This window comes from Thamnophis elegans, chromosome Z, assembly GCF_009769535.1.
Source record: "Thamnophis elegans isolate rThaEle1 chromosome Z, rThaEle1.pri, whole genome shotgun sequence".
Classification (NCBI taxonomy): Eukaryota; Metazoa; Chordata; class Lepidosauria; order Squamata; family Colubridae; genus Thamnophis; species Thamnophis elegans.
This window is the reverse complement of record NC_045558.1, coordinates 19,708,564-19,723,163: the sequence shown is the minus strand read 5'-3', so window position 1 is coordinate 19,723,163 and position 14,600 is coordinate 19,708,564. Positions and strand designations below refer to the sequence as shown.

Below are 14,600 nucleotides of genomic sequence, written 5' to 3'. Positions count from 1 at the left end.
AAATATAAACATAATAGTAAAACTCTTTAAGGCGGCAATGTTTAACCATATCCACAATTTGACTAAGAAAGAATTAAAACACATCCTTGTAGTTGCCAAACATTAAGCTTGATTCAATAGAGCCTTTATCTTTGTGTAAGTTAAGATAAAAGCATTTGAATTAACTATTTTCCTGATTATCTTAAATTAAGAGGGCAACAAATAGGTCGCTGCTAGTTCATGGATATAGAAAACATCACTATTTTCTACATTAACTGCATAGCTCTGTAGCATTTTAGGCAAAGGCCTAGCATTCCACCTGCTATTTTTATTTGGAAATTCCCAAAATGAGCCTTTTGCATGCAGATCAAAATCCTGGATATAAACAGTACCTACTGTGCTCTTCACCATGCAGGATTACAAATTTACCTTGGCTTTCTTTTTGCTGGCATCCATAATCCATTTCCAGTCTGATCCATTGTAGCTATATTCAATTTTAAATTTTCTCATGAAGACCTTGTTTTCTCTGTGTTTACCTCCTTGGACAATTATGCCCTGGACTGTCTTTTCTTCACCAAGGTCTATTTGAAGCCATTCTTTTGTATATGTATGACCAACTGGGGGTGGCAGTGCCCATCCTATACGACTTGTTATAAGACGGACATTTTCTGGAAGCCAATTCCGATCCAATTCATTTGATGCTGTAATCTGAGAGTCAGTGATGAGCCCAGACACCATACCCAGCATGCCAGAACAAGGATAATCTAAACCAAAGCAAAAGAAAGTACACAAGTGGTTTGTATACACATCCCTACCATATCCATATGCATATCATTTCTGAATAGTTTTGCTGCTCATGTATTTTTTATCATTCTTTTTATCAGCTTTTCTATCATCATTTGCAGAGAAGTGTATTATTGAATGAATTAAAATAGAATAACCAATAAGACACATTTAGAAAGCCTTGTGTTACAGACCCATAAATTGACTCATTAGGCTTAGCCAAATCTTTTCTTGATTGATGTGACTGAGCCAAAGCATGCTTCTGCAAATTTTAATCATTCTCATTCAATTTGATTGAAAAAAGAGAGGGGAATGAGGTCCTGACCACCCAAATTCCAACCTTGAAAGCACTTTATTCAAAAAGGAACATGTTCTTTTCAGTTTATTTTCATCTTGTCTACATAGAAACTCAGAACACGGAGATACCAGCACCTTATCTAGACCAGAACAAGATTTATTCACTTGATAAGGACCTCTAAAAGCGAACCCTACAGAGAAACTATAGCTAGATGCACAGGATGTGGTTCAGAAAGCATATAGAAACTTGTTGCAATAAACCTGGAACAAAGGAAGGCAACAGAGTGGGATGGGAGGTCCAGATGAAACTCTGGAGATAATTATTTGCAAGCTAAAAACTAGCTCATGCTAAGAAAAACCTGGCAAACACATCTAGTTGCATGTGCAATCTAGAAAATGAAATTTATAATCAAATGATTGAACTTCTGCTTTGAATCTCTTTTGGCTGAGGGTATAAAAATAGAATGCAAGCCTTACTTAAAGGTCCTCTTACTCTTTTGCTTTTGCTAAAGCAGCAGGAGAAGCCCCTTTGCTTTGGATCAGAAGTAAAGTGACATATTTCAACTTTCTTTGACTGCATGATTGATTGGCCTTCATTCCGGATAAACGAACCAGAGATTAGCATTTGGCCATCAGTAAGGTACAGATCACAAGCCAAGAGGACTACAGAGTAATGGAATAGTGTGTTGAAGGAACAAGTACCGATAAAGCCAACAGCAATAAAATCTTTGGCCAGTTTACAATGATGAAGTTGATTCAAAAGCACCACCAGGACAAAAGTAAGTCCAAAGCACTCTGAAAACACCAAAAATAGGTGGAGGAGGGGAAACCCTTTCACATCAGAAGTTTCTTTAATTGGTAGAATATTTTCAGGAAATTGGAAGGTAGAACTTCTCAGCATGAATGAAGATATTTGAGATGGATTTTTTCTCCATTCTTAAGTATTTTTGCAGCTAGCTGCATTGTGTTAAATTTTTGATTACATTGTTTGATAAAAAATAGATTATGTCATCTGTATCGTATTCCTCCACCCATCCATTCACCTCTTCCTGTTATTTTCCTTTCTAATCTTTTTAGAAAGACAGAAACACTGGAAAATATGCTTGCAACAATTTTGAAATATGCAATTAATCTGATTAATGAAATATCTTAGATTAATGGATTTTATTTTAGGTAGAAAGATAGAATTAACCTCCTAGTAATTTTTTCTTTTAATTAATCTGCTTGCTTGTTCCTTGCTTCTAAAACACCCTCTTTATCTGAATAATGCAATATGAATGCACATATCATTATTACAGGTAGATATGACAAGTAAAAAGCTTACATTTCTAAATTCACTCAGACACAAGGAAGTGTATACCATCCATATGCAACATGATCTTTATTTCTTGTTCTCCACATAACTGAATAGAAATATCTTACAAGAAGAAGGAATCTAGATGACTGGTAGACTAGCACAAACATTTTTAATCATTTTTATTAATCTTCTGTATGCATTATCTCCAAAGCCTTGAACTGCTCGATTTGAAAAGAAATTAGTAACTAAATTATTATTCTATTCTTATGTAAGATAGGATAAATGATGGATTTTGTCTAATGTTAACTTACTCCTTATACTAAATGGATAAGCATTGAGATGTTGATGTGGCCTCTGGATTGTTAGTGTGTGTTAGGATGTGGTTATTATTTACATGGTTTCATTTCCTAATTCACAAAGTTAGTATTTAGTTTCATAAATTTTCATGTTTTGCAAGTGCTCTACATATTTAATCTGTACGAATTCAGAAAAACCCTAGGTGGCAACAAAATCTACTTTTTTGAGTAGCTGTTTACTCCATCTAGTGACCGCTAAGTTTTTGCAGCTTCTATCTGCTCATATATGCTAGCCCCTCTCTCTGTTTCTCGTTTCCTCCCTCCATGTATGCATGTTGTGTGTGCATGTGCTTGTTTGTGTGCGAGCCCTTATAAAACATCTTATGAATACATACACATTATATGTATACAGTTATTTTTTAAATATTTTCCCAGTGCTAATTAATAAGCACATTAACATTTTAAGTGCTGTAGCTCAAAATACAACTACTGATTTGCACACTTGAAAAAATAGAAAATCACAATAACAATTTGCTGTCTTTTTAAGATAAACAGGAATTATTTACATGCAACCCCAGGGTTGCATGTTGAGTCTCTTACTCTATATACTTTATGTCCATGACTGCATTCCCATTCATACTAGTAATACTATTAGTAAATTTGCAGATGATACAACAGTGGTGGGACTCATCTCCGGGGACGGGGGGGCTCTGTCTATCGAGATGGAGTGGAGCAGTTGCTTTGGTGGTGTGGAGACAATAACTTGGTCCTTAACACCAAAAAGACCAAGGAGCTTATAGTGGACTATAGAAGGAATAGATCAGAAATCCAGCCTTTGCTTATCAATTGAGACCGAGTGGAGCAAGTGGGCAGTTTTAACTTTCTGGGTGTTATCATAAAAGAGGGCCTGACCTGGGGCACTCACATTGCAGCACTGGTCAAAAGGGCCCAGCAGAAATTATACTAGTATGTTTTCCCAAAAATAAGACAGGGTCTTATTTTCTTTTGACCCCCAAAATATGGCTTGGGCCTTATTATCAGAGGAGGGCTTATTATTTTGGGGTTGCTGGGCATCTGCTCTCTTGTGAGTAGGCTCCCAAAGAGCCGGGTACATCCTCAGGGGCAAACGGCTGTGTTGGGCTGTCACAGCAGTGCAACACAGCAGCCATGAGGTGACCACGGTCATGAACAGCCACCTGGCAAACCTCCTTTCCAGCCAGGCATAGCGCCATTCACTGACCTAGGAGTATCCTGAAGGCACCAAGCTGTGTGAGCATCTGTTCCTCGCCCCCTGCCTCCCATGGCTTGGCACCTTCGGAATACCCCTAGGTCAGTGAATGGTGCTCTGCACTGCTGGAGAGGGTAGTTACATGAGCGCCTGTTCCACTCCCCGCTTGTGCACCTCCCAGCCTCACCATGCCATGGCCCAGCTGTTCCTGCCGGGCCAGGCACCGCTGCCGCCCCTGCCGCATTCCAGCCTGGCTTTTTCTTGGGCTTCCAAACTCCAGAGATCGCCTGCCTAGTCTTCTGGCAGTAGTCGCTCTAGGAGTGCGCTCTATGGTTGATTGGCTGTCCCAGCAGAGTATTCTGGCAGCCAGCCCACAACCATAGAGCTCACTCCCAGAGCGGCCACTGCTAGAAGACTTGGCAGCCGATCTCTGGAATTTGGAAGCTGGGAAAGAAGCCATGCTGGAATGGTTGGTAGCGGCAGCCGCGGTGTCCTGGCCGTGAGAGCTGGCCAGGGTATGTTGAAGCTGGGAGGTGTGTGAGCAGAGGGTGGAACAGGTGCTCGCACAACCCTCCTCTCCAGCCATGCAGAGCGCCATTCACTGACCTAGGGATATTCCGAAGGTGCCATGCCATGGGAGCCAGGGGGTGGGATACAGGCGCTTACATGGCTTGGTGCCTTCGAGATATCCCTAGGTCAGTGAATGGCACTGTGCCTGGCTGGAAAGGGTGCGACAGCGCAACACAGCCGTTCACCCCTGAGGCTGTTCTCGGCTCTTCAAGAGCCTGCTCGCAAGAGAGCAACCTCCTGGCAACCCCCTTCTCCATCTGGGCACAGTGCCATTCATCAACCTAGCAGTATCCTGAAGGTGCCAAGCAACACGAGTGCCTTTGCTCCCCATTCCCATGGCTTGGTGCCTTTGGGATACCGCTAGGTCAGTGAGTGGCGGTCTGCCTGGCCGGGGGTGGTGGTGGGGGAAGAGCTTATATTTTTGCCCACCCCAAAAATATGGTATGGCTTTATTTTCAGGACGTCATGTTTTCGTCCTGGTCCATGGTACTGATGAAAAATTGCTGGTGACCTTTTACCCCTGCACCATAGAGAGTATTTTAACTTACTACACCTGTGCATGGTTTGCCAATTGCACAGTGGCAAATAGGACAGTGCTCCAGAGGGTTAATGTCATTGCCCAGAGGATCATTGGTTGTCCTCTCTCCTCTTTGGAAGAGCTTTATAGCTCCCACTGCCTTAAGAAAGTTCTAAACATTCTTAAAGATCCATCTCACCGTGGGCACCCCTTTTTTTGAACTATTACCATCTGGCAGACGATATGGGATACTAAAAAGAAGGACAAATAGGCTGAAAAACAGTTTCCCAGGGCAACTATAACTATATTGAATTATATGGTGTAGTGCAATATTAATGCAATATTAGGTTTTCAATTTCAATTATATAGCATGAGAAGGATGTATCTTTGTATTTTTATTTTTATAGTTACAATGTACACTGAAGATGGCATTTAATTTTGTTATATGATGTGCAATGACAATAAAATATCTCTGTCGACTGTCCAGTTGGCAAATCCAGAAAAAGAAACTCCTGGTACATTATTTTACCAAGAGTATAAACTTTACTGAATAAACCACATTGGCACAGAAGAAGCGAAACCAACTCTGAGCTTCCTGTGCAAAAACAAGCATAGTTAATCCCCCTTTCCCTACAGACCACCCACAGTCCATTTCGTCCACCAATAATTTCTATTCATATTATTATGAGAACCAGCAGGCCACGCTGGGACATCTGCTTGGGGTGTCCTTGAGGGGGGAGCAATGTCTCACAGGAACCTACAAAGATGAATGTCATTCCTCCCATCCTTCCATTCCATTCCACCCCTCCCTTTTCTTTGTTAAGTTGGAGTGAAGCGGAATATAGGTAAAAGTGTAGATGAGTCCTGACAATCACTCTTTTAAAAACAAACAATAAGGTAAATTCTTCATAATCCTTACCAGTAATTTTACAGCCATAGATTTCAAATCTCAGTGATATTCCAGTTTCCCAGGTTACAGGCTTGATTCTAACAAAACGTGTCAGAACTGGCTTGGGAAAAGATCTATAAGCAATCTCGGTTGGGTTGATGTTCCCCATGAATAGCTATAAAAGAGAAACCATTTAAAAGATTCCTTAAAATATTTCAACTGTGTTTGTTTACTCACATAAATATATGAATTATATTGTAAAAATGATTGATGTTAACAATGTTAGTAACAATTATAAATTCAAAAATGATCATATTCCTACAGAAGAAAAGAATAATACAGAGTAAACATAGGATACTGAATTCCTGCAGTTCCATATGGTAACTTATAACTGACAATTTTTACTTAGATAAAGTTTAACAATATAGAACTATAGAATAAAACATAGTGGGATTAAGATTACTGCTAAGGACAAAATTTGACTCATTGAAAGTGAGGATATATTGTTTTGACCAACTGAAAGTGAGGCTACCTTACTTTCTTATGAATAATTTGAATGCATAGTTTTCTTATGATACTTCCAATATTTAGTATAATCTAAGTATTCTATTTTTCTATGTTTCACTAAAAATTTTTAATACAATCAATAAAAGCATTTAAAGACTGATAACATCTATTCTGCTCTCTTAAGAAAGTTTATTATAATAGAATGATATTTAGATGCAAAAATCCAGAAGATTATCATATGGAAGCAAAGATATATTTTAATGTTTAGTGTTATCATTTTAGTATGATTTTTTTTTTTTGGTTTAGCTTTTGATTGGGAGTTGCCTGGAGTTGGTTAGAAGATGGATCGCTATATAAATGTTTTACATAAACAAACAAATTTAGAATTTTTTTTTTGTATTGTCTGGCTTTTTACAACCCAGACATGAATACACCTATAAGAAAGTCAAATTCTCCATTGACTAAGTTCAAGGAAGGTGACTAATTTCCTTTTTCATTAGACAATGCAAAGTCTCCATTTCCTGATATTAGGCATTTTTCCGTTGTTGGGTAGTAATTTCTTAAATCTTTCCCCAACTTTCCTGCTTTGTATTTTCTTAGAGCAGAATATAGTAAAGGAAGTTGACCATGTTATTTAAACCTGTGCATGTAAGTAGCTAAAATGCAATCAATTGTAATATTAATTTTAGCTGCTATTTATCCATTATAAATGGGTTTTAATTGTTCAATTGTTTCTACTTTCTTGGGACTGGACAAGCTAGAAATATCTACGTCTCCATTTTGGGACATTTAAAACATTATTGTCTCCCTTTCCCTTGTAATAGTCTTGCTAAAAATTGCTCTTTCTGTTTTTTTTTTTTTTTATGGGAAGGAAGTAGTAATGGAAGATCTGCAGGAATCTCTTGCAAACATTAACTCTATTTAGTACCAACCATCTGTTTAACTTATTAATATTAATTGCACAGGAAAGTTAGGCCAAGGCCTGTGGTAAAGTTTGGCTGTCTTTCAGACAAACAGGATGAAACAGCCAAGTGGTTATCTGTTATCCATGATAAAGGAAGTGCAGCAGAAGTACAAAGATTGGTTTGTGTAAGACTTTTAAGGTATTTCCAAAATAAATAAGGCATATCTGGGAAAATGTACGAAGCTTTGACTGACCAATTTTGCTAAATATTATGGAACCTATAGCAAATGGGAGGACAATATATCCATCCAATGTAACATTTCAATGCGGCATTTCCTTTTCTCCAATTTTTAAAAGATTACTTGTTGATAAAATAGAAGACAAGCAAGCACCAGCACACAACTTCAAATATAATTACATGATGCTAATTTGGTGAAAATGAGAATTTTGAGTTGGTACCATTCTGTAGACTTCTTCAATATTTTCATATTAAGGAGTCATAATTAACTGGGAAACACATGACTCTTTTATTTATGCTTCAGACATTTAGTATGAGATATATTATTATCTTGCATGGATTTTTTTTAACCATCTGCAGTCTTAACAAACATGGGAATCTCAATATCCTCCCCCCCCCCCAATTTAATAAAATTAGACATAATCCAGACAAGACCAAGGATGTTTAGCTTGGGAAAGCATTTAAATATCAACAATTACAATTAATGGGTTTAAAAGTGTTTCATTTTGGTGATTTAACCTCCTTGTTTTCCATGATGTAGCAATGAAGCATTTTATTATAGAATTACTCTGTCATTCTTGCGTCTATATGTTAATAATGAGTGAAGAAAAAAAGCATAAATGATTGGAGAAAAAACTGTAAGACTTATTTCAGTGTGTTAGAATTTGCTTTTGAGGCTATTTTATTGGCACATTGCTTTTGATTGATTAGTAAAATGACCTATAGGGATAAGTATAATTGATTCTCAAGTACTTAGAATTTTGTTTAACACACTAGTAACTGTGGGCAGCGTAGTGGCTCAGGGGCAGTGTGGTAGCTCCAGACCTGAGCGTCACATGATGGGATGACCTCCTGTTCTCGCCCCAGTTCCTGACCACTTAGCAGTTCAAAATGCAAGTAACTAAATAGATACCACTTTGGTGGAAAGGTAGCAGGAGTCTGTGACATCATGCTAACCACATGACCATAGAAATGCTTCTGGACAGCGCTAGCTTAATGGCCTTGAAACAATGATGAGCACCATGAGACCAGCGGAGTAAAATCTGCAGGGACGCCTTTTACTGATAACTGTAACTAAATATTGCATTTTATAAATCTCTAAATAGTCAAGATACAGATGAAAAATATTACCAAAGGTTTATTGTTTCCATCTTTAATGGATATCCAATCTTCTCCATTGGAACTTATATCCACTCGGTATGTTTTCAGGAAATACATTTTTTTAGTTTCTTTGGAGATGGCTCCTTGAGTCCCAATGGCAGATACAAAGCGGAGAACGCCTACGTCTACCTGTGGGAAAGAAAGAGGAAAAGTAGAGAGAGAAGGGAACAAATTACATGTAATCCATATTCTAATGTCTCATATGCTGAACAAGTAACACTTTCCTTTTTTAGGATGTGATAAGATAATCCTGTTATTGCTAGTAGTTCTCCCATTGATTAAACTATGACATCTGCTTCAGGATTTTGCTCTGATAATACTGTTGGGGCATAATGTAGTCTATCTACATTTTCCAACAATAAAAATATATCTCCTCAATATATAAATGCAATCAATCATTAACTCTGATGGGAAGAATGGTAGACAATGTGTAAATGGTCTGAACAGCCAGAAATGTTCTACATCCAGTAGCTTCCAATTCTATTATTCTGTTCTGTTTTTCCATTTGAGCAACACTTCAGCAGGCTGATAAGATATTTTGCTAAGATGAAATCAGAAATTTCCAATTTTGTATTCGTGAGAATTTAATTTGCTTACATAGATAACACTTTTTATTCACCTATATCTATATTCATCTATCTACATCTATCTATACCTACCGGTATCTATACCTATATCTATCTATATATTTCTGTGTGTGTGTGTGTGTGTGTGTGTGTGTGTGTGTGTGTGTGTGTGTGTGTATGTATATATATATATATATATATATATATATATATATATATATATATATGTGTGTGTGTGTGTGTGTGTGTGTATATATGTGTGTGTATATATATATATATATATATATATATATATTTGTGTGTGTGTGTGTGTTTGTGTATATATATGTGTATGTATGTGTATGTGTATATGTGTGTGTGTGTATGTGTATCTATATATCATTTATCTGTCTGTCTGCCTATCATCCATCCATCCATTAATCCATCCATCCATCTGTCCGTCCGTCCATCCATCCATCCATCCATCCATCCATCCATCCATCCATCCATCTATCTTTATCTATTGCATATTTCAGTATGTTATTGCAACTGGAAGATTTCAAAACATGTATATTTCACTAATTTACAGTCTGCATGGATTCTGTATTAAATAATCATTTAGGGAAAATAAACCAAATCAAAATAAAACACCCCCTCCCAAAATTGCAAACCCAAATCCTTTTACTAAACTGGTTAAAATGGCATAAGATTGCACTGGGAATACATACCTACCAATAACTGAATGTTAAAAGTAGAATGATAGTATAAAATAAAATATTTTCTTATCTTACAAATATGGCATCTATGGGCTTATATTTTGTTCATGGTGAAATTCTCTAGGAGATTATTCTCCTAACATTACCCAGACATTAGAAAGGTTCTTTGAAACTGCTTGTCTTAAATATCCACCACACGTCAACCTTTTTAATTATTTTGAGGTATGCCGGATGCAGATTGCATGTCTCTAGTGTCCGTCAAGCATCCTTTTTCCTGGAAGCATGTCATACATCCAAAAGCAAAGAGAGTGGGTGGATGGATGGGTTAAATCAACATAATCTCTTAGGGAAAATATGAAGGAAGTCCTGTTGAAGATAGACAAGCTGCTATTTAGATTTACCTAGATAATATACAATCACTAGGAAACTAACAATCTTGAGGCACAAAAGTTACAGTGCAAAGCTTTTGAGATCAGAGAGAGAAGCATTGTTCCCAATTCTGATTTTAGACAAGCTTTGCTTGCCTAAAGTTTTGGAAATGCTGAACAGTTTAAATATATGTTTGGAGAAAAAACAATAAAAAATGAAAAAGAGATCTATAGTTCTTTTCATCTGTTGTTTTAACTGTTATTTAATCGACATAGCTAGTTCTTGTTTACTGACTGTCTCATTTAGTGATTTTTCACAGTTAGGAATGTGGTGAAAAAATTACGATCAATCCTTGCATTTATGACCTTATGACCTAAAACAAAAAAACGAACAATAATAAGCAAGTTATGGCTTCACTTAATGACTGCTTCACTTAATGACCAAGTTGCTTGTCCCAGCTGGGGTTACTAAACAAGAATTAACTCTAATCAAAATCACACCCTTCTCTCGTCCACTCACCCTATATGATGGAAAAACACAGCATTCACACATTCTTTTTACAAGGCATAAATTTGGCAGATTATTTTCGGCATTCTACTGATAGAAAAGGGGTTATCACCTCTGTTTTTACAGGTATGTAATCAAAATCAGGATATTAAAATATTTTGAGCATGGGAAAAAAGAAAACTGCTACTCTGAAAGAAAAATGGTCTATGGTAGAAAGTTAGGAATATTGTCCAGATCAACTTGAACTGAAGTATCTCCCAGATATTGTGGTGTTGGTTTGGGTTTTTCAATCATGTCTAGTTAAATATGAAATTTAAAGCTGAAGGGCTGTTATAAAACAATTGGACTTAAAGAATGAAGAGACATGTCAAATGAACAATTAAAAAAACAACTCCTTCAAGTGTGAAATAGTGAGTCGCTCAAGATCATACTTTGAAGTAAGTTAAAATGTCTGTGTGGGATTTTCTTGTGGGTGTTTTTTTTTAAAAAACAACAACAACTCCTATTTTCTTTTTATCCTTTCTCTTAAATAACTAGTAAGAACTTTATTGTGAATGAAGTCAGGCAAATAGCCCATAATAAGAGTTTAACAAATTAAAACCCAGTTTCTTTGAAAGGAAGAGGAAAAGTCTGGAAATGGAGTCTAATTGTTCAATGATTTAATTGCATGAAAGTCAGTAATTAAATTATGCATTTGCTTTACTGGAGCAGCTGATTCTCAGTGCCACAATAACAATGGAACAACACAACAAAATGCCAACTTGGATAGTCCATGCCGAATCCATCTGTACTTCTCAACTGAGGAGAAAGAAAATAAAATATCAAAATAAAAAGAGGAAAGCAACATCTAAGTCAACAACACTGAAGAATATCTTGGGTAATGTAAAAGCTCTTAATGCTTAAAAAGCCAAAAAAGCAAAACAAATTTATTTAGTCTATCATTACAAATATTTACTACAGATAGTCCCTGACTTACAATCACAACTGAGTCCAAAATTTCTGTTGCTAAGAGAAACAGTTATGTGAATTTTGCTCCATTTTGTGACCTTTCTCCCCACATTTGTTAAGTGAATCACTGCAGTTGTTAGGTTAGTAACATGGCTGTTAAGTAAATTTGGCTTCTTCATTAACTTTGCTTGTCAGAAGGTCAGAAAAGGTAATCCCAAGACCCCTAGACACTGGAGCCATCATAAATATGATTAGATGCCAAGCATCTGAATTTTGATCACATGGCTAGGGAATAGCAATAGCGCTTAGATTTTTATATCATTTCACAGAATTGTATAGCCCTGTCTAAGCGGTTTACAGAGTCATCATATTGCCCACAACAATCTGGCTCCTCATTTTACCAACCTCAGAAGGCTGGAAAACTGAGTCAACCTTGAGCAGGTGAGATTTGAATTACTGGCAGCTGGCAGTCAGCAGAAGTAGCCTGCAGTACTGCATTCTAACCACTGTGCCACCACAGTCCTTATGCTGCATTGGTCATACGTATGAAAAATGGTCATAAGTAGCTTTTTTCAATGCCGTTGAAAATTTGAACAGTTATTAAATGATTGTAAATCAAGGATTATCTGTATATGGAATCAGCATGTTATTGCTACTTACATAAGATTTAACTAGACTGCAGTGAACGCTCTGGTTCTCTATTATCTATAGACTATTAAATCAGAAGAAGGCTTTTCTATATCTTTCATGGGGGCATTTAAAAATCTGATACCGTTTTTCAGGTTTTGGGAAATCTCCTCTAAACTATGGTAGCAAAATAATTGCTCGGCAGCTATTTTCTCCCCTTTCCCACCTACATTTCTTTTGATTTTCCTACTTTCTTTTCTAGGCCTTTTTATCGGGAAAAACATCTGTTTCACATTAAGATGAATAATATAGGAATGCAGCGATGAAAGGCTGTATATCTGATGCTAAACATCAAATAACCTGGTAGAAAAGCATGATTTAAACATGTGTGCAAGAGAAGACTGAGAGATTGATATTTGAAAGTTCTATAGTATCAGCCCAATTTAAAAACACCTTTATTCTTCATCCTAAAGATTAAGCGCTTTCTTTGTTCAATATTTTCTTCTTTGAATTCTACAGCAAGCAAACAGAATCTGATGACGTTTTCTTTTCTATTATGGCCAGATTGTATACACAGAATTAAGATGGCCTGATTATTTTGTTAGCAAGAGAAAACTGAATGTTTACTTCTATTAAAAACCATTAGCCCAATGGATTGTAGTGGGCCAATGTGCTGTGAGGTAAGGATTTCATACCATTTTTAAAGACCAAAATATTTGGGGTATTAACATTGGTATAAAATACTTCTTGTAAAATACTTCTTTGCAGAACTAACCATACTTTTTGGCTTGATTCAGTTATGAGGAATTTGCCTAATAGCATATAGTTTACTGGACTGAGAATACTGTCTTTATATATACAGCTCACCTCATATTTAAAAAGTTGTCATTCTTTAGAAAAATGAAGACTTGAAATATTGAATATATTTTGTCCAATTGAATTCACTAATATTCCATTTAATTCTTTCCCAATTTGCATTTGTTTAAATGTATGTATACAATTTATAATCAAATGAATATGTACTACATCCTAAGTAAAATGATTACTACCATTCATTAAAAATAGTAAAGGAACTAGCAGAATAAACATCTTAAATATTGATAATATACAGAATAAGGTTAAAAAAAAGGTAAATGGAAAATCAAAACAACATATTTCTTTTAATTGGACTCCAACTAGAACAAGTGGCACTAATGTCTTTTTCTATTTTTCTCTTGCTAATTTGTACATATATTTTTACAGCTCAAGTTTTAATCTGTGCTGTAGGCAGAACAACATAGAAAGGTCTGCTTATATTGTGATGCAAGAAGGCAAATAAAGCCACCACCATTAGAAGACTATCTTATAAATACTAAATAAACTTCAGGGATTTTTTTTTATGTGATAGGAATTTTTTTTTAAAAAAAATCAAGGCAATGAATAATCAACCATAGAGGTAGTCAGTGGGCTCTATTGAACTTGGTGGACAACTAAATTGTTCAAGTATGAAGTTTCTTCTTCATTCAGAGTCCATTTAGCAAGAGCAAAGTAGTGTTATTTAGCTACTGTGCAGTAAATCATGCAGCCAAATGGGTGGTTAAACAGTCTGTGAGCACAACACACAGTGTGAAATGAATCTTCCTGCTTCCTACAATCATGCAAGCACAACTGCACCATAAATGCAAAGGACTCATTTTGAAAATGAAAATCTGTCATGCATAATAAAACATAGCTGAGACTGCTGTGGCAAGGGAGCAACTGTTGATGCCAGGCTTTTAACACTTTTGCTGTAGCTTTATTTGTACTGCTGCCTGAAAAAATAAAAGATGAAGAGCTGGAGTTTGATTAACAGGAAGCATTTTATTTGTGAGCATGTCTTGCAGCTTGGAAAACTGCATAATCTGTCACTTGACCCCAGACGCTGAAAAGTCAATATTTTAAGAGAATTGTGTCATTTCCTTATAAAGCAAGACCTGTTCTGTATTAAAACATCCCTGACTGTTCCAATCCTCATAGAGTATTTATTTCTACAATATTCTACAATAAACTGGCATAGTATCCGTCTGATTTAGCAGTTGGATGCAATAGTCACATGATGTTAATATGTCCTGGTTCCCTGCAGGGCCACTGCCAGAATCATATACATACCTCTGTCTGGTTTCATGCATTGCGCTAAGCCATAATTTGTTTACATTGTAATTTTCTGAACAACAATGGCCTAATTTGGAAATAAAACAAAACCA

At 36.3% G+C, this 14,600-nt stretch overlaps 1 protein-coding gene across 1 annotated transcript in view; it reads right to left on the bottom strand.

The window, feature by feature from the left end:
• Positions 1–14,600, bottom strand: part of NRP1 (neuropilin 1) — a 161,585-nt gene that overhangs the window by 41,624 nt on the left and 105,361 nt on the right. Inside the window, exons 8-10 of the mRNA XM_032237863.1 lie at positions 8,637–8,795; positions 5,887–6,031; positions 409–743 (exon numbers count right to left, since the gene is read on the bottom strand). Of these exons, the coding sequence (XP_032093754.1) occupies positions 409–743; positions 5,887–6,031; positions 8,637–8,795 (639 nt within the window). The remainder of the gene's footprint in view (positions 1–408; positions 744–5,886; positions 6,032–8,636; positions 8,796–14,600) is intronic.